We start from the raw sequence: 26,447 nt of genomic DNA on the forward strand, positions 1-26,447 counted from the left end.
GGCAGGAGCACCGACAGGGAAAAGGGCGGCTGGATTATTTATGTAAAAATGAACCAATTATTCCAACTAAAGTGATGATCTAATGCAGAAAAGTGAAGGAAAGCCCAAGTAAAGCTCAGTCTCAGTCTGCTTAATCTGATTCATTTGTAAACGGTGGTTAATCTGATTTGTTTGTAAACGGTGGTTAATCTGATTCGTTTGTAAACGGTGGTTAATCTGATTCATTTGTAAAAGGTGGTTAATCTGATTCATTTCTAAACGGTGGTTAATCTGATTCATTTCTAAACGGTGGTTAATCTGATTCATTTCTAAACGGTGGTTAATCTGATTAATTTCTAAACGGTGGTTAATCTGATTCTTTTGTAAAAGGTGGTAAATCTGATTCTTTTGTAAAAGGTGGTTAATCTGATTCATTTGTAAAAGGTGGTTAATCTGATTCATTTCTAAACGGTGGTTAATCTGATTCATTTCTAAACGGTGGTTAATCTGATTCTTTTGTAAAAGGTGGTAAATCTGATTCGTTTGTAAAAGGTGGTAAATCTGATTCGTTTGTAAAAGGTGGTTAATCTGATTCGTTTGTAAACGGTGGTTAATCTGATTCGTTTGTAAAAGGTGGTTAATCTGATTCATTTGTAAAAGGTGGTTAATCTGATTCATTTGTAAAAGGTGGTTAATCTGATTCATTTCTAAACGGTGGTTAATCTGATTCTTTTGTAAAAGGTGGTTAATCTGATTCGTTTGTAAAAGGTGGTTAATCTGATTCATTTGTAAAAGGTGGTTAATCTGATTCATTTCTAAACGGTGGTTAATCTGATTCTTTTGTAAAAGGTGGTTAATCTGATTCGTTTGTAAACGGTGGTTAATCTGATTCGTTCGTAAACGGTGGTTAATCTGATTCGTTCGTAAACGGTGGTTAATCTCATTCGTTTGTAAACGGTGGTTAATCTGATTCATTTCTAAACGGTGGTTAATCTGATTCATTTCTAAACGGTGGTTAATCTGATTCGTTTGTAAACGGTGGTTAATCTGATTCATTTCTAAACGGTGGTTAATCTGATTCGTTTGTAAACGGTGGTTAATCTGATTCATTTCTAAACGGTGGTTAATCTGATTCGTTTGTAAACGGTGGTTAATCTGATTCGTTTGTAAACGGTGGTTAATCTGATTCATTTCTAAACGGTGGTTAATCTGATTCGTTTGTAAACGGTGGCTAATCGGATTCGTTTGAAAACGGTGTTTAATCTGATTCGTTTGTAAAAGGTGGTTAATCTGATTCATTTGTAAAAGGTGGTTAATCTGATTCATTTGTAAAAGGTGGTTAATCTGATTCATTTGTAAAAGGTGGTTAATCTGATTCATTTCTAAACGGTGGTTAATCTGATTCTTTTGTAAAAGGTGGTTAATCTGATTCGTTTGTAAAAGGTGGTTAATCTGATTCATTTGTAAAAGGTGGTTAATCTGATTCATTTCTAAACGGTGGTTAATCTGATTCTTTTGTAAAAGGTGGTTAATCTGATTCGTTTGTAAAAGGTGGTTAATCTGATTCATTTGTAAAAGGTGGTTAATCTGATTCATTTCTAAACGGTGGTTAATCTGATTCTTTTGTAAAAGGTGGTTAATCTGATTCGTTTGTAAACGGTGGTTAATCTGATTCGTTCGTAAACGGTGGTTAATCTGATTCGTTCGTAAACGGTGGTTAATCTCATTCGTTTGTAAACGGTGGTTAATCTGATTCATTTCTAAACGGTGGTTAATCTGATTCATTTCTAAACGGTGGTTAATCTGATTCGTTTGTAAACGGTGGTTAATCTGATTCATTTCTAAACGGTGGTTAATCTGATTCGTTTGTAAACGGTGGTTAATCTGATTCATTTCTAAACGGTGGTTAATCTGATTCGTTTGTAAACGGTGGTTAATCTGATTCGTTTGTAAACGGTGGTTAATCTGATTCATTTCTAAACGGTGGTTAATCTGATTAATTTGTAAACGGTGGTTAATCTGATTCGTTTGTAAACGGTGGTTAATCTGATTCGTTTGTAAACGGTGGCTAATCGGATTCGTTTGAAAACGGTGTTTAATCTGATTCGTTTGTAAAAGGTGGTTAATCTGATTCATTTGTAAAAGGTGGTTAATCTGATTCGTTTGTAAAAGGTGGTTAATCTGATTCATTTGTAAAAGGTGGTTAATCTGATTCATTTCTAAACGGTGGTTAATCTGATTCTTTTGTAAAAGGTGGTTAATCTGATTCGTTTGTAAAAGGTGGTTAATCTGATTCATTTGTAAAAGGTGGTTAATCTGATTCATTTCTAAACGGTGGTTAATCTGATTCTTTTGTAAAAGGTGGTTAATCTGATTCGTTTGTAAACGGTGGTTAATCTGATTCGTTCGTAAACGGTGGTTAATCTGATTCGTTCGTAAACGGTGGTTAATCTCATTCGTTTGTAAACGGTGGTTAATCTGATTCATTTCTAAACGGTGGTTAATCTGATTCATTTCTAAACGGTGGTTAATCTGATTCGTTTGTAAACGGTGGTTAATCTGATTCTTTTCTAAACGGTGGTTAATCTGATTCGTTTGTAAACGGTGGTTAATCTGATTCGTTTGTAAACGGTGGTTAATCTGATTCGTTTGTAAACGGTGGTTAATCTGATTCGTTTGTAAACGGTGGTTAATCTGATTCATTTCTAAACGGTGGTTAATCTGATTAATTTGTAAACGGTGGTTAATCTGATTCGTTTGTAAACGGTGGTTAATCTGATTCGTTTGTAAACGGTGGTTAATCTGATTCGTTTGTAAACGGTGGCTAATCGGATTCGTTTGAAAACGGTGTTTAATCTGATTCGTTTGTAAAAGGTGGTTAATCTGATTAAAATAGGAAACCTTTGGCAGCCCTGAGGGGTATTGCACGAAACCAGAATAAAGAAATCCAGGTAATTAAGCAAGCCCAGCTTGACCTAGCTTGCGCGGCCTATCCTGGCTTAATTGGTTGCACGTTTGCTGAGCCAGGATGAGAAGGTGCGGCTAGGTTAAGCCAGGTGAAGATAGTTAGGATAAGTGCGTGTGCACGGCATACTGAAGCAGACCTCGCGATCGCTCACAGAATCACCGATGGGGAAATGGATAAAAGTCGCGCGTCCTACGTCACGGCCGCTGAACAACAGCTCCTGACGGAGTTCTCTGACGAAGTTAAGGATATTATAAGGAAAAAAGGCAATACCAATGCCATAAGTAAAGAACGCGAGAGAGCCTGGCAGACAATAGCCGACCGGCTCAATGCGTAAGTAGTCAAAAACTGTACAATTAATAAACAGTGCTCCACTGGAACTGTCATAATTAGGCTACAATTAAAGGATTAGTTTTCAAATCCACTAACTGTTGTATACTTTAAGAGTGACAAGCAGGTGCATGTTACTCAGGAAATGTAGAGTATGATTAGGTGCAAACAATTATCCACAATGTGTCATTTAATCTATTTTCCTCATGTAACGTTTTTATCTATTTTATCTTTCTGTCCTTCATAAAGGACAAACCTGTCTGGCCATAAAAGGACCTGGCAGCAAGAAAAAATTAAATATAAGAACATTTTGCAGGCTGGTAAGTGACTCCAAAGTAGATAACAGTGAACAAATGAGGTGAATAGATGAGGTGTCTGCTGACATGTTCAATGTCTGTATGATTGTAGCAGTTAAAAAAAGGCCAATAGAACTGGCACAGGGGGCGACCCACCAAGCCAGGATGTGACTCCAGCAGAGGAACTGGCCTCCATTTAAATAAAGGGAGGCCAGTGATGGAGGGGATCCAGGGAGGGACAATAACTGACTCTGTCCCAGCCACAGAAACTGTCCGCTTCATACAAGGTACATCACGTACTGCAATTCTACTGCACATGGAACACAATCAAATATAATAGTGCCCCCGAAGACTCGTTCACGTCTGAATGCTCTTCTGAGGATGCGGGCTTCCTCGTCCAGCACATCCTCCGAAAAGGGCAAGCCATTATGAAGAGGGAACAGGTGAAGGGGAGTTGGACCTGAATATTCTACATTGTCCTCGTCACGGATTCCTTTGAATACACCTTTGTAACCTCATCCGCTGTGTTTTGTAATCTCAATTAATGCAATAAAACACATATTTATAAAACCTCTGACAGCACTTTGACGAGCAGTCTTCATTAGCATAGCAATATAACACTTGGCCTGAGTAATAATACTGCAACTCGAATCCATATAAAAAGGCTGTTGCGATTACGAACAGATTTGGATTAAATGTACAGGGACTGTATATGTAATATTTTAATACTGGATGATTAAAATGATGCGCCATACTTAGGAAGACCATGGACATGCTGTAAAACACATTAATTCCTCACAGAATTGACGTTGGACATGCAGGTGACTCGCTAGGATTAATCTTAGCCTGAGCAGTTAGCCTGGTCTGGAGCAGGCTAGCTGCAGCGGATAAATCACCACAGTAACTTGGCCGGGATTAGTTTGAGCTGCTTTCATGCAACCGACTTAAATTCAGCCAGGATAACCAACATATCCCGGCTTAATTCCTTATCTTGGTTTCGTGCAATACCCCTCTGGTGTATTTATTATTTTCTGTATCATTAAAAATCTTCATTTCATTTTTTAGATCTTGGATTTAGTGTGTGACACATTCCAGAATTCTGGTGTTTGAAATATTTCCCTGGAAAGTCTGGAGCATTTTTCTGTTTGAGGAAAGAAACTGTTTCCTGACAGGCCCGATGCTCTATGAAACCTTTATTTACATTTTAGTCACAGACAAAAACAGGTGAACAGAAAGGAGAAAAGAGCTGAAGGAAAAGACGAACAAGAGAAAAGTCGTGTTCTGATCGAAGGTTTTAAGCGAGGCGACACGCTGACACCTGCTGGACAGGTGAGGAGGAGGAAGAGGATGAAGGGTGGCTGTCCATCAGACGAGCGAACTGCTGCAGAGAAAAACCAACCACTCGGTCAGACTGAGGTCGGCTTTCTGAGGCTGAAACACAAACACATCATCGTCATCATCACATGATGAAGAGGTCATGAAAACACCAGGGCTGGGACTTTAACGCATTAATTACGATTAATTCATTATAAAACATTTCACGGATTTACTCGCAGTTTGTGTTGCAAACAACGCGGAACGTTTGTCAGTGCACGTTTTCTGGAAAACCGATTGAACTGGTGCACACCTCAGAGTGCTGCTAACAACGTAGCTACGTTAGCGCTGCTAACAACGTAGCTACGTTAGCGCTGCTAACCACTTAGCTACGTTAGCGCTGCTAACAACGTAGCTACGTTAGCGCTGCTAACCATTTAGCTACGTTAGCGCTGCTAACAACGTAGCTACGTTAGCGCTGCTAACCACTTAGCTACATTAGCGCTGCTAACAACGCAGCTACGTTAGCGCTGCTAACCACTTAGCTACGTTAGCGCTGCTAACCACTTAGCTATGTTAGCGCTGCTAACAACGTAGCTACGTTAGCGCTGCTAACCATTTAGCTACGTTAGCGCTGCTAACAACGTAGTTACGTTAGCGCTGCTAACCACTTAGCTACGTTAGCGCTGCTAACCACTTAGCTACGTTAGCGCTGCTAACAACGTAGCTACGTTAGCACTGCTAACAACGTAGCTACGTTAGCGCTGCTAACCACTTAGCTACGTTAGCGCTGCTAACCACTTAGCTACGAAGCTAAGCCTAGCTTGAAGCGTGTGGAGGAGAACATGTAGAAAGTTCTGGAACATGTTGTAGACTCTGAACCAGAGAACAGCTGCAGCTGCTGGTTAAAGGACTGAAAATGCCTCTTTAACTTGAGCTCTGACCGTTCTGGACCAGGGATGTTTTCTGTTTCTGTTTTAAATTGAAATGCAGTTAAATGTATTTTTTCAGACGTTACTAGAGCCGAGTTTCTAATGTTAATGTCTGTTATTTGATTCCTTCGTCCACTAAAATAGACTTAAATTTAATAAAATTGTGGAATAATAAAGCTTGAAGAATAAAAAGATCCACTCCGTTAGCCAGTGGAGAAGGGTGGGTTAGGGCTCCTGGGCTGCAGACGATGAAACCGTCCTGGATTCAGGTGGAAGGCCACATCCTGAACCTGAACTCATAAATATGTTAAACATCACAGATAACCCACTAGAAACTCGTTCACTTTAAATATATGAGGGAAGCTCATCAGCTCCTAGAACACAGACCCCTCCCCTCAGTCCTGCAATGTCCAAGCCTTGTCCAGACTCTGTCCTAACAGACCAGGTTTTAAAACTTGGACTCGGGTGAATATATTAAAACTTGGAGATCTCCGTGTTGACGACACGGTTAAGTTGTTAAAGATGCTTATCAACTTCCTCCCACACATTTCCTCAGATCCCTCCCCCTGCAACGCGAGCCCTCCGCCGGAACTAGCGATGATGAAAGGAACTAAAAGTAAACTCATCTCCTTACTGGATGAGAAATACATCACCACACAGCCACCACCTTAAAACACCACAAGTTTCTCCCCCCTGAAAAAATCCGTCTCTTCACAAGCACCAGACCACCCATGTAAACCTGACTCAGCTGACCGTGGGTCCGTGGTGGGAAGGAACAGGAAACTGGCCAGCAGTGGTATTACTGGGAGACCACACACTTGGTCCATGTCTTTGGGTTAACAGCTGCTAAATGTTGTCCAAACGGACCTCTGAGACCCTCTCAGCGGATGAATGAGCCGGATCGCTGCACCGGCCCGCCGCTGCCCGAGCTGAGAGGCGAACCAGATCGATGCAAGCCGGAAGACCGCCGAGGAATACAGCCGGCTGAACGGGAAGAGCCACATCTGCAGCCACGTTTACTCTCATTCGTTCTCCATTTGTTTATTTCCGTTCTGATCTCTGATTTGAATTCTGTCTCTCGTTCCTGTGGTAGTAATAGGCGCATTCCGACAGAGAAGTTCTAAGAACGCAGTTCTAATAACTGTCTTAGTTCTAAGAACTACCTTCTCCAGGGGAACTGTTGCATTCGTACATGAGTTGGGGGCGGTAGCGGGACCGATGTGACGCATACGTCTGCGACAGTGACGTGTGACTTTAGCGCCACATAACAACAAAACAAAACCCGCTAAAAACAAAACAACACGGCAAGCTAATATGGAGAAGGAAGAGATCGTAGTGTTCATGCTCTGCTTGATGGAGATGTTACTGATGGACGATACAACCAGGCGTCTCACGTCGAGGCTGGAAGACTCCTGAAAGTCAGAAGATGAAGAATCCAGCGGCAGGAGATCCGCCGCAGACAAAGGAGACGACGTGTAAGTTTAACTTATTAAACGTGCAGCGATTGTATACGTGTCTTATGAGTAAACATTTCAGACGGTTTTCTACTGTCTGTGTTGAGCAGATTACAATAAGTAAATATTTCAGACGGCGGGTTTATTGTAACTCGTGTTCTGTTTCAGACGTTGCTGCAGCTCATTGAACCTCCTCACCGTCCGGCTGGTCCGGAGCAAAGCTGATAACTAGTGGGAAAAGGTTGTTCTCAGTTTTACCGATGAGCAGTAGATAGAGAATTTCTGTATGTCCAGTGTAACAGTTGTATTTGTGGAATGGCCCTTTAAGACTTCTCTTGGTCGTCTTCTAATGATGACGTCATCAAGATACTTCGAGAAGACGGGAGATCGTCTTGCGAACGCTTGGACTGCAGACGGACATTTTAGGGAGCTCGGCTCTTTTCCTTTCTTTTTCCCATTTGTTGTGACGGACGTGTTGTGTGGCGCTGTTTTATTTATGTATGATGAGACAGTAGCCGTCCAACCGGGCTTTATATGGTTGACGAATGTCCTTTTATTAAAGAGCACGCACTGTGGAATCTTCAGTACCAGTGTCGCTGTGAGTTTGTCAACTTTGTGGCAGCTTTATCCGGCTAACTGAGCTAATTCCTGTACCACAACACGCTCTCCCCGTTACAAATTGGCGCCCAAACATTATTTTTTCCTCAGACCCTCACTCGCCATTACAAATTGGCGTTGGAACGTTTTTTTTGGACCTTCTCTTCCTCGTGTGGTGACGGCAAGTTTTCGGGAGAATATTCCAGCACAAACTAGTCGGGAGGACGAGAGCTTTTCATCCCGCACGTGGTGCTACATGCTAGCTGACTACAGGTCGGAGTCCTCTGATCACCGCTGGAACACACACAATCGGATCTGCCGACAGTAGGAAAACACGGATTCCTGTTGGAGTTCTACACCACCAAACCATGTTCTTCGTCCATTTTACCGTCTACACGGCAGATATCTTCAGTTTAACCTGGGTTTCGAGCTTGCTGAGTGGCAGCTTGGATTCGGCCTCTCTTTCTCTCCTCTTCATCGCCACGCGGCTGCACTCGCATTCACCGGACCGCCATCTTCTCACGCCATTGTTTCTGGTATGGTCTCTTTCGCCAAGTAAGTGAGGATTTTTGAAAAAAAAAAAAGAGGACACATTAGTGAAAGGACATAGAAAACGAACTAAAGTGAATAATAACTGTGACATATCCTGTTTACTTAATCTTTTGCATTTATTTCTATTGAAGTTGAACAATTTTGATTCAATATGTGAGAAATGCCATCGTACTGGGTGGGCTAATTTTCTGCTGTTTTTGTTATTTACTGCCACTGTGTAAAGTATGTGGCCCATGTTTTGAAACTTTCTCTCTCACTCCTGTGGGGAATTTGTAAGGTGAACCAATCATCTTTAAAAGTGGTTACACATTCCTGTGAGTTTACTCAACTTTTCCTACTTACTGATATTTTTGAGGATATTTCAGCTAAATAACTAGTCATTATGGCCACTCATCCTGACTTCAACGACCCTTTTGATGATTTGGTTTACATGGTTTAAATGTCCGAAGACAGACTCCTGCTAACCTGGAACATAAAGTGCAGAGCTTACAAGCAGAGGTTGAAATGCTTCAACAATGCCTCCACGACTCACTTGACCTTCAAAAAGACATTTTGAAACGCTGGTCTAACCAGACTAATTCAGGTGACTCAGGCCCCCCCTGTCATTCTGCCCCCCCTTTCCCAGCTGCTTCTTCAACGCCCTATATGACAGATCTTTACAATGAAAGGCCAAATTATATACGGACTGGGACCCCTTATTCCACTCAGACCCTGAAACCTGAGTCCCACCTCCAGGTCTGATCCAGTTGACTTAGTCAACACAACTAGAGTCCTTGCGGCGGCGCTGCACCAAGCTAAACTAGAACCGCCAGTCTTCACAAATGATGGAGTCATCCATCCAGAAGAATGGCTACAGCTAGTCAATACTTACCAGTCCTCTCTAGTTTTATCTGACACTCAAATACTCAGCGAGTTACCACGCTTTCTGGGTAAGGAGCCTAGAAAATGGTTCAGTGTGCTCAAATCTCACATTGCCACTTGGGCAGAGTTTTGTGAACTCTTTAGAACGGTCTTTCTACCTGTTGACAATCAGGAACGCATTTTAAGAGGTATCCTTGACCGTAGACAGGGCCCAGAAGAGCCCCTCCCTACTTTTGTTGCCCACTTACTCAACGAGTTCAAACGGCTGAGAAACCCGCCTTCAGAGCAAGACCAAATTGAACTAATTTGTAAACATACACTAGAGAAGTTCAGAGTAGCATTATATGGCGCTCGTGTTAAATCTATCATTGAACTGCTGCTGCGAGCTCATGAGCCTACGCTGTCCTTGGTCCAAATACCTCTCATCCGCCCGGTCTTCACCCGAAAGGTAGAACTGAAGGGGGACCCTACTGCTTCAAATGCTCAATGCCAGGTTTCACATCTCGCACCTGCCCCAATTGCTCCACAAACTATCAGGGTTCTCATCACCCTCAGGCCCCAAACGAACCGCTTCAGGTGCCTGTGTCGCATCAAACTCCTGGTCCGGTCCCTTCTGGAACAGATAGTGGCACCTCTGTGAATGAGACGCGACTAGGTAGGAGGAAACAGGGAAACTCACAAGGGGGGAGGTCGTTTTACAGAGGCAACCCTCCCCCCAGACAATAACTTTGCCTCCCTCATTACCACAAACCTGATGTGACCAGGCCACGCTTAATCATGTGGAGGATGACACTTCACAATCTTCATGGAACACCCCATTCAAAGTTAAGGTGAACTTTAAAGGAGCAGTTTTAGAGGCTACGCTTGACACAGGAGCCTCTCCCTCTGCAGTAAATGCAGACTTGGTGCCTGAATGGACCCAGAATCAGCCTTTACAGAACCAATGGACAACCCCGCCTATTAAGCTTGCAAACAGCACAGCTTGTGACCCACTAGGGACTGTGTGGTTAACCATAGGATTTATGAAAAAAAAAGTTTATCAGAGGTTTGTAGTAATCCGTGAACTTTCTTCTCCTTTAGTCCTTGGAATGGACTTCATGATGCGCACCTCTCTGACTATTCATGTGCCGACCAGAACGGTGGCCATTGATGAAAAATCACCCTGTCTTGATGATTTTGATGATGGTGGTTTAGAGGCAGCGGACTTCGATGCGGTGCAATGACGCTACAGGACGCTTCAAAGACGTCACTTCACGATAAAGTTGATAGTGCTAACTTAGACACTGCTCAAAAGGCAGAAATGCTAAAGCTTCTTGAAACCTACAGCAATCTATTTGATGGCCACGTTGGACGTACTAGCAAGGCGGAACATGTTATCACCGTTGGAAATGCCAGACCCATTAATCTCCCACCCTACCGCACCTCACCTGTGAAAAAAAAGATCATTGAGGAACAAGTGCAGAATATGCTAAACGAAGAGATCATTGAACCGGCATCAGGACCGTGGGCTGCTCCGGTAGTCATCGTTACCAATCCCCCACGTGAACCGCGATTCTGTGTTGACTTTCGTGGTCTAAATCAGTTAACTGTAAAAGACTCTTACCCACTGCCACGTGTGGACGACTCTTTGGATTTCCTGTCCAGGGGGAAATTTATCACGACTTTAGACCTAGCAAGGGGTTACTGGCAGGTTCCCATTGCAGAGGAGTCTAAACCAATGACCGCTTTTATCACACATTGTGGTCTCTTTCAGTTTAAGGTTCTTCCCTTTGGGCTTTGCAACGCTCCGGCGACATTCCAGAGGCTCATGAACAACGTTTTAGCTGGTCTCATCTATAAATCTTGTGCCGTCTATCTTGATGATATTGTTGTAGCCTCTCCTACTTTTGAACAGCACCTGGTGGATCTGAAAGAGGTCCTGGACAGGCTTCAGTCAGCGGGTCTCTCTTTGAAACTGAACAAATGTCAGTTCTGCCTCAGCGACCTTACCTTTCTTGGTTACCGTGTTTCCACATCAGGCATCCATCCTGATCCGGAAAAAGTGAGAGCAGTGTTGGAGTTTGCGACCCCAACTTCGGTGAAACAGGTCAGGCAATTTCTCGGCTTGACAGGTTACTACCGTCGGTTTGTGCAAGGTTATGCGCGGATCGCTGAGCCACTTTTTGCCCTAACAAAAAAAGAAGCCGTGTTCAGCTGGGACAGCAAGTGTCACACAGCCATGGCCCTCCTTAAGACAGCCATCACCTCGGCCCCTGTCCTCAGATTCCCGGACTTTGGGCGCCCATTCTTCATTCACACAGACGCATGTGATGCTGGGCTTGGAGCTGCTTTAATGCAGAGGGACGATGACGGAAGAGATGTGGCAGTGGCGTATGCTAGCCGTGCTCTGCACAAATCAGAAAAACCCTACTCCACTCCAGAGAAGGAGTGTCTTGCAGTTATATGGGCCTTAGAACATTTCAGACCTTATGTTGAAGGGCTTCATGTGACCATTTTCACGGATCACAGCAGTCCTAAATGGCTGATGTCACGCCCCAACCCAACTGGCAGACTGGCTCGCTGGTCGCTCCGTCTGCAAGATTTTGACTTTAATGTGGTTCACAAACCGGGTGAACGTAACAAGGTGCCCGATGCCCTTTCACGTAACCCCCTCCCGGAGGTGGACATGCCCATGGACCTTTTGCCGCCTTATGCCGTGCTTGGTAGCCTGGATCTTCGCACCTTGCCCTCTGTGACATTTACAGATCGGCCCCAGATCCGCCAGCTGCAACTTGACGACCCGGTCACTGGCATGTTGGTCCGTCAGTTAGAGGGAGGCGAACACAGTACTGGTGTGAACCAGAGCCTCAGCCAATACACTATTCAGGATGGCCTCCTCTATTTCAATGACCCAAAAACAAAATGTGGCCTACACCCACTAAAACAGTTGAAACTCTTTGCTCCAACTGCCATGCGCGGTTCCTTACTTCAGTATTACCATGATCATCCCACAGCTGGTCACTTGGGTGTTGCAAAAACTTTGGCGCGCCTAAGGCTCAGATTCTTTTGGCCACAAATGTCCGCAGACGTGAAAACGTACGTGGTCTCTTGTATTGCTTGCCAAACCACGAAGCCTAGCCAAAGAAAAAAAGCTGGCCTCATGATCCCCATTGAACCACAAAGAACTTGGGAGTACACAGGTGTGGATTACATTGGTCCACTCCCTCGTACGACGAATGGAAATGCCTACATCCTTGTGTTCGTAGACTACTTTTCCAAGTGGGTTGAAGTGAGTGCAGTTAGGGAAGCTACAGCTCAAGTCGCTGCTAAAAAGTTTGTAAGTGACATTTTTGCCCGTCACGGTTCACCCTCCCACCTCATTTCTGATAGGGGGACACCTTTTGTCAGTGAGTTGTTTGAACATGTTGTTTCAGTACTGGGAACGGACCACAGACTGACTACTGGCATATCACCCTCAGACTAATGCCACTGAACGCGTTAATCGCACATTGAAGACAGCCATAAGAGCTTATGTGAACGACAAGCACACTTCCTGGGATAAATTCATTCCCCAGATTTGTTTCGCTTTAAGGACAGCTCCTCATGAGAGCACAGGTCTCAGCCCATCTATGATGCAGTATGGTCGTGAGCTAGAGACTCCTCTTGATCTCATCACTCTGCCTTCTGTGAATGGAGTGGATGAGCCAAACATTCCCTATACAGAAAGCTTGAAAGTTTCCCTTCAGGAAGCTCATGAGCATGCACGTGCGGTACTCTCTGACAGCCACAAGCGTCAAAAACATTACTATGATTTGAGACGTCGTGACATCTCTTACAACATTGGAGATCTTGTCAGAGTAAGATCCCATCCCAGATCAGGACGCGCAAGCTAATTTCACAGCTAAACTAGCTCCGCTTTACACGGGTCCCTACCGTATTTCTTGAAAGGTGTAATGGAAAATTTACAATATATACCCTTATAGTTTGTAGGTTACACTTTGTATGTCTGTGTATCTAGATAAGAACTCCTTCTCACACCTTCCCCCCTCTCTCATCCCCTCAACAGATGTTGAGAGTTTAATGAGCTTCCTCCTTTGCACCCTTCACTCCGTAACATTTGTTAACAGCTATGTGAGAAATTTAAAACAATGACCTCCTACTGTGATGTTATCAGCTCATGCCTGGTATATTAACTAAGCTCACTTGTATCTGGCAGACTCTCGCAGACAAACTCCTTTGACTGTGTGACTCTCATTGCCGGCCGGCTCTTAATAAAACTACTTTGTTCGATTCTCACTTAGTGTGTGATCTTTGATAACTAAAAATTCCACAACAATTTGGCGTCACGAACAGGATATCTTGAGTGACTGACCGGAGGACCAGAACCCGTGATTGATCATCCTGAAGGATACTTCAGCCCCTGGGTCAGCCTTACCATCAGGGGACGGCGGAGGAACTCCGTTCAGGCACCACTGATATCCAGAACGAAGTCTGCATGTGGAGCAGCATCCAGAATCACACACGGTGAGAAGTTTTCATATCAGACTCCCATTTACTGCTCCTTTTCGCAGGGTCCCGCTATCTTGTGAGGCAAGGTAGATTACTATTCTATTGCGGTAGAGTAGAGTTAGTCCGGCACTGAGGTGAAAACTTCGGTGGTAATAATAGGCGTTTTAGTCAATTTTGTGCCTGAGTTTGGGCTCCTCGAAGAAGAAAAATCCAGCAAGGAGACGTCCTAGCTGCATAATGGGAAACACAGCTGTGACGGGGAAGGAGAGTAAATGAGACTCCCAAATTTTAAGAGATATGAAAAAAGAAATATGGACCTGACTACACGGACTGCATGACTTACTGGACAAAGAAACATGGTTTTTCCAGAGAACGGGAGTTTGAGTAAGAAGGAATTAGATAAGCTGAATGAGGCAGCACAGAAGGACTGGGATGAGAAAAAGAAAAAAAAGAAAATCAAGGCGACGGATGTAGAGAAGTGGGAACGGCATAATAAATGCATTGAAATGTGGAAGAATGAGAGTGAATGTAGGGTTAGGAAAGCTAATACTAAAGAAATGGGTGGGGGGATTAGATATGAACTGGAGATATAGGAAAACAGGAGGGATAATGCATCCCTGCCTAGTGCACCTCCACAATATAAATAATAATTTAGGGCATTCACAACCCTCTCCATATCGTTCACTGCAGGAACGATTACAGGCGCTGAAGGTGGAATCCAGATCTGGACTCCTGTCCCCCGGTGTTACAGCAGCCCCAGCAGCCTCAGCAGCGTCATCCAGAGGACCGACGGAGAGATGAGACATCGGGTCCCGCTGACTCCAACCATGGCCAAGCTACAGGGGGAACCGAAAGACCGTCAGCAGACATGACCAGCCCTTCACGTACCAAGTCCGGGAAGATCTACGGACCGGAGGTTGTCAGCAACCTCCCCTTTCTACAAATTTGGACAGACTGCAAGGGCCTATTTTTGGGACAAAATACTGCTGAAGATGAAGACACTGAGGTTTTTAGTGCCCCCATGGTGGAAGTATCAGGACCCACCGGCCCCATATTGGTTTATCGCCCTTGGTCCCCCCTCTGAAATCATGGAACATGCTAAAAATCTTCCTGACATGGATGAAAACAAGAAAAAAGCTGAATCCAAGAAAGAAAAACAGATGTCAACAGCCCTGACTCTGTTCACCTCCCAAAATCAGCCACAATCCAATAGGGATAGGAGAGGCAGAGGAAGGGGCAGAGGAAGACGAGAGAGGGGCGGCAACCAACAACAGCGTGGGACGTGTCATCGCTGGACCAATATGGACACTGGAAGGATAACTGCCCAACAACGACATGGGCCGTGTCATCGCTGTGGCCAATATGGACACTGGAAGGATAACTGCCCTCAGGATAATGGGCCCACCCACCAGAAAGGAATACCAGCAGGCTGACTGAGGGGCGGACCCGGGAGACAGGACTCCAGAGGAGCTTTTTTCTCCACCCACCACAGTTTTCGCTGCAGCAACTGGTTGAGGGAAGTGAAATGCACACACACACATACACCACACATACACTCATTTAGCTGCTATAGCTTATAAACGTTTTTCCTTTGTTTACATTGTCCTGTAAATAATCAACCAGTTTCTTTTATGGTTTGACAGTGTTGCAACTCACTCAGTTCTTAAGACAGGCAACCCTAAATCCCATACCACCACTCAGTGGTAAGACTGTTATTTCTGTGTCTGGCTGGAGGCCATCATGACAAAGAAAAATTCACCGGGTACCTTTAACCTGCTCAGTACAAGGTGAGCATCCATTTACACATTCCTTTCTTTTGTCCAAAGTTTTGTCCTGTAAATTTACTGGGCCGTGATCTGATGTGCAAACTGGGAATTCAGATTTCCTTCCTCTGGGTCTCAGGGGCTGACCATATCATGTTCATCTTCTGACACTGGATGGAAAAGATTTAATGATGGTTAAATATAGCCCAAGAGCTCCCTGCTATGCTTATCAGTGGAAAATGGGAAGCTCCCCTCTTTCTTCACCATTGGCTGTCCCTCTGCAGGAGCCAGAGTCTCCCCTGGGGCAGAGTGATGGGATGGGGAGAGGGATTTACATTGCACATCCTACATCTGTCCTGATGGCCAGATCAGCAGTATGAAAAAATCTTTTTTAGGGACTGCTCTGACAAACTGACTGTGACATGTATGTTTTGGAATGAAAGTATGTGTGTTTTGTCTGTCTCACTAACCTCTGACCAACAGAAGTTGTTTAAACTTCACACACACCCACACGTGTCTCTTTCCAAGTCCACTCGACTGAGTGGAATGGATTTGGGCCCCCTTTGTTGCTACTGCTTCTCAGAGAGTACTCAGTGGAAATCCACTCATGACTCAGCAGTTTGTTTTCTCCAAGGCTGGGTGTGTTTAAGCAGAGCATGCTCTCTGTGAATTCATTGCCAGAAAAGTGTTCAGTTGGTAGATGATGATTTTCGACATGTTTATCTGCTGACTCACCTTGCCCACCTGTTCCCCCAGCCCTCTCTCAGGTTCCCTCTGATTTGTGGGCTACCTCTCCCCATGATGTGGGCCTGGTTAAGAACGCCCCCCCCAGTAATCATCACTCCGAAATCTGACTACCGCCCCTGTCCAGAAGCAATATCCTCTCAAACCTGAAGCTTTGGAGGGTATTACACCGTCTTCAATTCACATCTTAGGAGTGGTATTGTTGTTTCTTGTCCAAATTCACCTGTTCGCACTCCTATTTTCCCAATCATGAAACCACGTAAACCACCAGCCAAACCTGACTGGCGTTTTGTCCAAGATCTCCAAGCTGTCAATAAAGCAGTTATTTCACGGGCCCCCTATGATGCCCAACCCCCACACCATCGTGTCGCAGATTCCTCCTACTGCTACACATTTCTCCGTGGTAGATCTGGCAAATGCTTTTACGTCTGTTCCTGTTCAGCCAGACAGCCAATTCTGGTTCGCTTTTGAGTTCAATGGGAAACCTATACACTTGGACCCCGGCTTCCCCAGGGGTACTGTGAGTCCCCCACAATCTACCAATGAGGTACTAAGAGATTCTCTTTCTTCTTTGCAGCTTCCACAGGGCGTAGTTTTATTAACTTACGTTGATGACCTTCTGCTCTGCTGTCCTCTGCTCCTTGTGTGAGGAAGCCACACCTGGCCCTCCTCCTCCATCTTCATTCTGAGGGTCATAAAGCCAGTCTGCGTAAACTACAGTTCTGCCAGCCTCAAGTCATCTTTCTAGGGCATCACATTTCTGCCACCACCAAGGCCCTGACCCCTAAACGGATTGAGGCCATTCAGAAAGCACCAAAACCTGTTACCAAGAAACAGCTGATGTCATTTCTAGGTATGGTAGGGTTTTGTCGGGCCTTTATTCCACATTTTTCTGAACTTGAGGCCCCCCTGACTTCCTGTATACATGGTAAGAATCTATCTGCTCATGACCATTTCTTCTGGACCCCGGAGGCTGAGCAGGCTTTCCTGTCTGTGAAACAAGCGCTGTGTTCTGCTCCAGCCCTGGCTCTGCCAGAACCAGCCAAACCTTTCTTTCAGTTTGTTGATGAAAAACATGGTTTCATGTCTTCTGTTCTCCTTCAACAGCACGGCTCTCACAAGCGCCCGGTGGCCTATTACTCTTCCAAGCTCGACTCTGTTGCTGCGGGCTTCCTGGCTGTCTGAGAGCTGTGGCTGCATGTGAGAAGGCTGTACTTGCATCACGTGACATTGTGGGATACAGTGAGCTAACTGTTTTTGTTCCTCATTCTGTATCCATCATTTTGCTCGAACAAAAGACTTCTCATCTGTCTGCAGCTAGATGGCTGAGATACACCACAGTTCTTCTCGATATGCCTAACATCACTATGAAACGGTGTACATCACTTAACCCTGCCACTCTTCTTCCTACCGCAGAAGATGGTGTTCATCACTGTTGTGAGACTGTTCTGTCTGAAATCTGCACTCCGAGACCAGATTTATCTGATGAGCCTCTTCTTAACTCTGATCTCATTCTTTTTTGTGATGGCTCCTCCTTCAGAGACCATTCTGGTAAGAACAGAGTGGGTTTTGCTGTCTGTGATGAGCATCAGGTTCTCTTCTCTGGCTCCCTCCCTTCACAATTCTCTGCTCAGACAGCTGAACTTGTTGCTCTCACTGAGGCCTGTAAATTCGCACAAGGTAAGTCCCTGACTGTGTATACCGATTCGCGTTACGCCTTTGGTGTAGTTCATGACTTTGGTGCGTTGTGGCGTCACCGTAATTTTTTGAAATCTGATGGTAAGCCTATTTTGAACTCCACACAGGTTGCGGCTCTCCTTGACGCTATTCTTCTTCCTTCAGATGTCGCTGTAGTGAAATGTCAAGCTCACACTAAGACACTTCCTCTGTTGCCCGTGGCAACGCCTTGGCCGACCAGGCTGCTAAGCAGGCAGCTCTGTCAGCCTCGCCGCACATTCTCACCTCTTCTCCTCTCACAGAAGAGGATCACTCTCCTCCCTGTTCTCTGCAGGACATCCAGTCTTTTTCTACTCCAGAGGAACGCTCTGTCTGGAAGGCTAACTCCTGCACCCCTGATTCTGCAGGTGTATGGCGCTCTGTTGATGGAAAACCTTGCCTTCCTCGCCATTTCTTCCCCTGGTTTGCTAAGTTGTCACATGGGTTGGACCATGTGTCAAAAGGGGGGATGGTATCTTCCACAACATCTCTGTGGTTCACAAAAGGCTTCACTGTGGTGGCTGAAAATTACTGCAAAAAATGTTTGATCTGTGCAGGCTATAACACCGCCCGCCCTCTTGCCTGCCCTCCAGCTGGTCATACACCACCTAATCAGCCTTTTGATCATTTGATGATGGATTTCATTGAGTTAACACCTGCAGAAGGTAAGAAATATTGTCTAGTTATGGTAGACATGTGGTCAAAGTGGGTTGAAGCTTTTCCAGCAAAGCATGCCACAAGTTCAGTCGTGGCTAAGGCTCTGGTGACCGAAATCATTCCAAGATGGGGGATTCCAGTTAAGGTCTCATCTGACAATGGTTCACACTTTGTAAATGCGGCCCTGAAAGAGGTAAGTGGACTATTGGGGTTCCAGCTTAAGACTCATTGTGCTTATCACCCGCAATCAGGCGGAGCAATTGAAAGAGAGAACGCCACTTTAAAAGGTAAGTTGGCTAAATGTTGTGAAGAAACAGGACTGTCTTGGCCAAAAGCCCTCCCACTCATTCTTATGCACATGAGAATGAGGAAACGTGCCCGGACAAATCTTAGTCCATTTGAGATTCTGTTTGGCAGACCTCCCTACACTGGTCTGGATCCTCCAGGACTCTCCGTGTCTACCACATACTGTGAAAGTAACATGCTTGCTTATTGTCAAAATCTGTCCAAAGTTCTCTCACAGGTGCAGAGTGTGGTGAAAGAGGCCCTGCCACGCCCAGCATCAGATCTGCTTCACTCCTTGGTTCCGGGAGATTGGATCTTGGTTCGAGAGACGAGGAGAAAGCACTGGCGGTCTAAAAGGTGGCTGGGTCCCTTCCAGGTCCTGTTGGTCACTCATACAGCCGTGAAGGTCGCTGAAAGGTCCACGTGGATTCACGCGTCCCACTGTAGAAGGTTTCAAAGTACCCCAACTCCAGCTGACCTCTCAACCACAGGGCAGAATAATCCCTGAGGTCAGCCCCGTGCGAGATGGTCCATTCTCCACGGGACAACATGAAGTACACCCAGACTGCCGTGAGGGGATGGTCGTGCGTCATCCTCTTCATCCTTATCACCTCCCTCCTCTGGTACCTGGATCCAACCGGACCTCACCTGACACAACGCACCCCAGCTTCGTCCCAACCCGCCAGACGACTGCAGGGGACAGAAGCACCCTCCTCAGGAGGCACCGCCGAGATAACCACATCCTTCAGCATCATGATCACACTGAGAATCTTTGGTGGCAAGTTGCCAATTTGTCTGCTCATAAATTGACAAATGACAGTTGCTATGTTTGTGGACTGGTGCCGCATGCCACACCCACTCAATCAGTTTTTATTCCATATCCAGTCCCTTTGAATACCACTTTGTGGACTCTGATCATGGGTAATAGATTACACCCTAGGAACATTACTTGGCCACACCAGCGCCCTCCCCTCTCCTGGAGGAGACCAGCTGAGTTTTCCAGCAACACAAACTCCACTTGTGTTTCATCCAGAACTGTCTTCCGCTTAAGGGATCGTACAAATCCATATTCTTCTCCACCTCTTTGTTTTCAGCGAAATGGGACAGATGCACTATTCTTTTTAGGACACACTCTAGGTTGTCAGCGTATCATTTCAGCCTCATGTATATCCTCACCTTGCCCCAAACGCTCTGACCCGTTCACTTTAAATCCTCGTGATTTATTCCCTGATAGTTCTCCCTCTACAGAGTGGGCCTCAGGAGTTGTTGTGTTTAACCTTACAGCTCTCTTACCTTTTCCTGACCTTCCTATGTACAATAATTCTGTTCTTAACACCATTTGGTCTTATATCCCATCAGATACCGGCTTTGGATGTCCTCAGAACATGGTTTGGACATGTGGCAGACACTCTTATATTTACCTTCCTGTCAATTGGTCTGGAACATGTTATCTGGCTTATCTGCTCCCTGATGTCTCTGCGTTTACTCTAACCCCAAATGGTACATTGCGGCCTTTTCCTGAACCCTTTCATCACCCCCATCGTGTTAAACGCGGTATCTTCTCTCCACAGATGAAAGGATTTAGGATGGCTTTGCCCTGGTGGGGGTTGGGGAACTAGCATGGACTGTGGAAGATCTATCAATCTCTTTGGAAAATTTAACCTCTTTATGTGTGATTAATATGTTGCATTTTAATCAAAGGGGTGGATTGTAATGGAAAATTTACAATATATACCCTTATAGTTTGTAGGTTACACTTTGTATGTCTGTGTATCTAGATAAGAACTCCTTCTCACACCTTCCCCCCTCTCTCATCCCCTCAACAGATGTTGAGAGTTTAATGAGCTTCCTCCTTTGCACCCTTCACTCCGTAACATTTGTTAACAGCTATGTGAGAAATTTAAAACAATGACCTCCTACTGTGATGTTATCAGCTCATGCCTGGTATATTAACTAAGCTCACTTGTATCTGGCAGACTCTCGCAGACAAACTCCTTTGACTGTGTGACTCTCATTGCCGGCCGGCTCTTAATAAAACTACTTTGTTCGATTCTCACTTAGTGTGTGATCTTTGATAACTAAAAATTCCACAACAAAGGCATCTAGTGTTAACTATTGCCTTACAAGGGTAGACACAGGAGAAGAGGTTGGAGTTTTCCATGTGGCAAACATGCTACCGTTCTATACGTGGAACACAGCCTCAAACATCAAGCGTGCTAGGCACATACCACACACAACACTGGATGATGCTTTGGAGGACAGTGAATCTTTTCCCACTCTGGTGAGTCGGGACTCAAACTGTTCAGACTTGGAGGGAGTGGATAATACGAATGTTTCAGACGCGTTGCCCTCTCCTAAACACATCGCCGTCACTGTCCCTGACCTTTGTTTTTCTGCCCAGAGCCCTACATGTGAAAGTGATGACAGGATTCAGAACCCTGCCAGGAGGGACTCATTTTCGGCTGATGAGACACATAATCGGACTAATGTTTATAACCTCAGGCAGAGACATGCACCCAGAGTTACGTCTGGTTGGTCAGTCAATAGGTGGACTAACCCTCATCACACGAACAGACTTGACTTCTAGTGACGTTAAGATGTTTATCACTTTTGGCTTCTTGTAAAATGTGCCAGTGGTTTGAATTTTCTGCACAATTCGTGTCATGTGGAAACATCTTTTTGTTGGTTTTGTTGTAAAGTTATTTTGACTGTTATATAAAAAAAATAAAAAAAAATAAAAAAAAATCTTAGGAAAAAGCAATTTACAGAAAATGGAGATTTCATGTTGAATGTGTGTATCTGTGAATTTTCATTTTTTGGCATTTTTTTGTGCATTTTAGTTAGTCATTCCACTGTGTGGGACTCTCTCATGTATGCCAGATGTTTCAGTATTATGCTGTCATTCACCCTGTTTGGCTAAAAGGTCTTAAGATGTTTGTCCATGTATGGAAACACTTAGTGATTAGTCTGTTCCCTTGTTGTGTACGGCTGGGGACAGCCTTTTTTCACCAGGGGGGTAATGTAACAGTTGTATTTGTGGAATGGCCCTTTAAGACTTCTCTTGGTCGTCTTCTAATGATGACGTCATCAAGATACTTCGAGAAGACGGGAGATCGTCTTGCGAACGCTTGGACTGCAGACGGACATTTTAGGGAGCTCGGCTCTTTTCCTTTCTTTTTCCCATTTGTTGTGACGGACGTGTTGTGTGGCGCTGTTTTATTTATGTATGATGAGACAGTAGCCGTCCAACCGGGCTTTATATGGTTGACGAATGTCCTTTTATTAAAGAGCACGCACTGTGGAATCTTCAGTACCAGTGTCGCTGTGAGTTTGTCAACTTTGTGGCAGCTTTATCCGGCTAACTGAGCTAATTCCTGTACCACAACACGCTCTCCCCGTTACACCAGGGAGACATTTCAATACATCTGTGGCCGCCTGAAGCTGCACTGGAGAGGATGGACACAACCACCTGCTGCAGGTACTGAAGGAGATGGAGAACAGCCTGGATGCTTTACTTCCTGCCTTCCAGCTAATGACAACCACTCCTCTTCATATAGAGGACTCATGTTTCTGGAAGTTCCACAGACCAGAACATACATGTATACATGATAGTACACATTTAAAGAGAAAATGTTCCCTAGAAAATAAATGCATCATTTCATTTTTTTTTTTTTCATTTTTTTTGGTGTGTGTGTGTTATGTTTAAGAATAAAGGATCCTCATCATCTGCTATGAAGCTTTGTGTCGTTTTATGGAATCATCAGTAGAAAGGTGGAGGAGTAATCCGTCACTGAAGGGTTTTCTCTCTTGTGACTGAGTTATGGTTTAGAATTATGAGGGACATAGTCACACAGATTTAGAGTATATGAAGGTAAAAATATCAAAAGGTGGTGCAATGTTTACAGGTGATGTAATTCTGTGTCAGATCGTGGTTAAACATGATATAAACTTCGTTCTGGTGGTATGGAGCATATATAAAGTTGATAAACTAACGTAATTTACACCCAGGATAAGACTTAAAATGTAGCGACCAAAGATGGATTATTTAATATTTCATAGCTGTGATAAGTTAATAATACTCAATATTTTTATTAGCTAATATTTTATAGATGTGGCCAAAGCACATCTAACAGACACAAACTGAAAACTTCAGACTCTTTACAAAGTCATTTATTTTTTATAGTGAATACAGCAGAGCAAAAATAACTATGTACATGTGTGTGTATATGCTGCATATCACACTGGCTTTTCCTGCCGCACACAGGAGTCATTTGCTGCGGCGTTGCCCGAGTAAACATGTCGGTGGTACAAGCTGTCCAATTTACTGTTTGTTCGGTTCGTCCCGCTCCGGTTGTCGTGGTCCTTAATTTATTTGTAGTCTTGTGTGAGTTTTCTACGTGCGCTGCTTCGCGTTATCCCGCGTTCTCTGACTGAGAGCTGATCGTCAGGAATATTTTTATATTTCGCTGTGAACCTTCAAAACCTCTCTGAAAATCCTCTGTGGCGTAGACGGTCAGAAGAGCTTCGACCTCCTCGTCGGTCCATTTATCGCTTGCTCTGTTGTTGTTTTTGTCCGTATGTGCAACCGTGTTTTTTAAATGTGGCGGGGACACAAAATGCGGAAATCTGGCAAGGGGCGGAGCTACCAGTCACCAAACACCTACGTCATGAGGGTTCCTATAGAACCCCGCTTCAGACCCTGCCTCGGAGCAGGATCTAAAATGGTTATAGGAACTGGGGGCTTTGGTCCCTAGTTCCTATATGGTCGGAATGCACGAAAAAACCGCTGGTTCCTGAAAAGAGTTATAGGAACTGCAAAAGGTTCTACAAGTCGGAAAGCGACTAATGTCTTTTCTGTGTATACCACATTGTCACCACCACGACCGTCGGCCGGATTATTAACCACAAACCATCTAAGTAATTAGATTCATTCCTTAGTCGGAGTCCCCAGCCTCTGGGAAAACCAAGCAGGCCAAGACCTGGACCTGGACCAGGTCCCGGGGTTAACTTCAGTCCTGACGTGTCCACCGGGTGTCCGTCCCGCCGCACCGGACAGCAGGCGAGCCCGCCCGCCGCCCGGGTACCCCTCCCTCCACCTGCAGGTGACACACCAGCGACGCCGTCTTCAGGTAGACCAGCATGCCGCTGAGACGGACGCCAGTCGATGGCGAAGCTGCAACACGGACCGTTTAACCATCACACACAGCTGATCAAACAGCTGATGTCAGACTGACTGACAGGTGGGCAGCCTCACCTGGACCTCAGGACCTGGATCTCAGACAGCATCTCAGCCTGACCCGCGTAGCTCTGCAGGACCTCCTGCAGGGCAGCACTAAGCTCCGCCCACCTGCCTGCCACGCAGTCCTCCACCAGACCTGATGTCCCCTCCTCCACCTGCATGACATCACTTCCTGTTAACTGATGGAGGATGAGGAAGAGGAAGATGAAGAGGAGCAGTGTGTTACCTGCAGTCTGAAGCGGTCGTCGTGACTCCAGCTAATCTTCAGCCTCAGCGGCTCCAGCTGATTGGTGGACAGGCTGGAGGAGGGGCGTGGCCTGAGCTCCACACACAGCTCTGATTGGTCGAAGGTGATCAGGCTGATCTCCATGACGTCCTGTGAAGCAGAGACGAGCAGCTGCAGCCTGACGGTCCACAGGAAGCAGAGTTAGTGGCCAATCAGAGCGGCTGAAACGGGTCATGTGACCTCATCACACTCACTGGTCTCTGAGCTGCTGCCAGCCAATCAGCTGACTGAACACTGCCTCTGACTCCGCCTTTAGCTGGGTCAGCTGGCGGTCACATGACCGCAGGGCATTCTGGGACTTCAGGAGAGACGACTGCAGATGGTCATGATGTTCCTTCTGAAGGAGGAAAGGAGGAGAGCAGGAAGGGTGGAGGACTTCAATCACAAGGGAAATGGTCTCCATGGTAACAGATGATAAACAAATGAGTACCTTGGTGTGTGTGTGTGTACTTGTGTGTGTGTGTGTGTGCGTACCTTGCTGCGTATCTGCTGGACCAGCTGTATCAGGGTGTTTCGTCTCTCATGGACCTGCTGGACCCGGTCCTGCAGAGACCTGAGCAGCGTCTCCGTCTCCTCCTCCATCATCCTCATGTCCACCTTCAGAGACTTCCACCTGTCCCGAGCTCCACCCTCTGACACGCATAAACACAGGTGTTGTGGCTGAATCAGAAAAACACACACCTTTCTCCTGTGTCTGTGTTGTACCTGGTTGGGGGGGGCGGGGTTGCGTCATCAGTTGCTGGGCAGACTCCAGACCTTCCAGTAATGACATCATCGAGTCCAGAACAAACAGCTGACGCCACAAAACCTTCTGAACACGCCGACTGTCCTGAGCACACACACAGAGACGTTCAGGGTCACTGAAATGATCCGGAAACATTAGACAGCTTCCGGTTTCAGTCCGGACCAGGGTTTGTCTGGACCGGGTCCTGATGAAGTGGCCTTGTCCAGACAGATCAATGGACTGATTGATCATATGAAACAGATCATGGAAAGATGTTTAGAAACTTTAGCGGATCATTTAGAAACAGAGTAAAACAGCATGAAGGTCTGCAGGAGTCAGCATCTCAGACCGGATCCAGAGAGGTTTTAGTCCAGGTTTAGAGTCAGGAGCTGAAGCAGCCTGATCTGAAGCAGATCAGACCGCAACCAGAACCAGAACCGGAACCAGAACTGGAGACATGGTGGAGGGGAAGAAACTAAACCAGCGGCTGTTTCCAGCTTCCTCTGGTTTCTGCTCCGGACCTGGACGGTCCGTTAGTCTGGTTCTGGTTTAACCTGGTTCCGACAAGATAAGTCAGACTGACCGTGAGGAAGAGGACCATTCCGCCTGCCTCCGCACAGTCCGGCTCCGAGTCTCCGCAGGGCTCCAGCAGAACCGGGTCACAGCGCTGCAGAACTCTGAGTAAACAAACAAACATCACAAACAGCCGCGCGCCAGGAGCTCGCGCTCTGAATCATTTCCCTCATCATGAACCGAATCTCGGTTGTGAGCGTTCATCAGCGTCTCAGACAGAAATATTCCGATCCAGGGAAACTTACGTTCGCACGTCCGCCATTTTCCTTTTCAAATGTCCGCGCTTCTACCAGCCATCTGGTTGGACGCCTCGCTGTGACGTGTACTGCATTTAACCAATAGAATACGTCCAAAAGAAAAATAAAGGCGATGAGACAGCAGCGACACCTTGTGGCCAAAAGTAAAATCATGATTTTAAAGAATGAAAATAAATTTCTGAATGAGATGAATATATTTTTCTAGAAAATATATTAATATAAACACATTAAAAACAACTTAAAATATTTATCAACATATTTAATAAGTTTTGCTTCATTTAGTTTTTTTCTGGATTCAAAACATTCTTAAAAAAAAGTCTTAATTCACTTTTAACAAGATCATATAAATATATATATATATATAAATATATATATATAAAAACAGAAAATAGAATTTTTTTCCAAATGAATCAGAAAAAAAAGGCTGTAATTATG

General features: G+C 45.2%; 1 protein-coding gene across 2 annotated transcripts; it reads right to left on the reverse strand.

Moving 5' to 3' along the window:
• Positions 1 to 4,732: 4,732 nt before the first annotated feature.
• Positions 4,733 to 26,032, reverse strand: si:dkey-225f5.4. Of its 2 annotated transcripts, XM_042003823.1 has the most exons (9): positions 26,001 to 26,032; positions 25,766 to 25,859; positions 25,164 to 25,287; positions 24,933 to 25,090; positions 24,653 to 24,795; positions 24,399 to 24,576; positions 24,188 to 24,327; positions 23,941 to 24,106; positions 4,733 to 5,001 (listed from the first exon to the last, which is right to left on the reverse strand). In XM_042003823.1, the coding sequence occupies exons 1-9, from the start codon at positions 26,015 to 26,017 to the stop codon at positions 4,936 to 4,938; spliced, it is 1,086 nt and encodes a 361-aa protein (XP_041859757.1). In that variant the 5' UTR covers positions 26,018 to 26,032; the 3' UTR covers positions 4,733 to 4,935. The 2 variants fall into 2 exon arrangements, with proteins under 2 accessions (XP_041859757.1, XP_041859749.1); XM_042003815.1 differs by lacking the exon at positions 26,001 to 26,032 and having other exon boundaries at positions 25,766 to 25,989.
• Positions 26,033 to 26,447: the final 415 nt, after the last annotated feature.

Source organism: Melanotaenia boesemani, chromosome 2, assembly GCF_017639745.1.
Source record: "Melanotaenia boesemani isolate fMelBoe1 chromosome 2, fMelBoe1.pri, whole genome shotgun sequence".
Lineage (NCBI taxonomy): Eukaryota > Metazoa > Chordata > Actinopteri > Atheriniformes > Melanotaeniidae > Melanotaenia > Melanotaenia boesemani.

Bases quoted from the DNA above. Each gene is read 5' to 3' on its own strand.
- si:dkey-225f5.4 (XM_042003815.1), bottom strand. From the start codon at position 25,879: ATGTTTGTTTGTTTACTCAGAGTTCTGCAGCGCTGTGACCCGGTTCTG. The intron at 25,091-25,163 runs GTACAACACAGA...TATGCGTGTCAG, and splicing joins ACCCCGCCCCCCCCAACCAG to AGGGTGGAGCTCGGGACAGG. The intron at 24,796-24,932 runs GTACGCACACAC...TTCCTCCTTCAG, and splicing joins TCCAGCAGATACGCAGCAAG to AAGGAACATCATGACCATCT.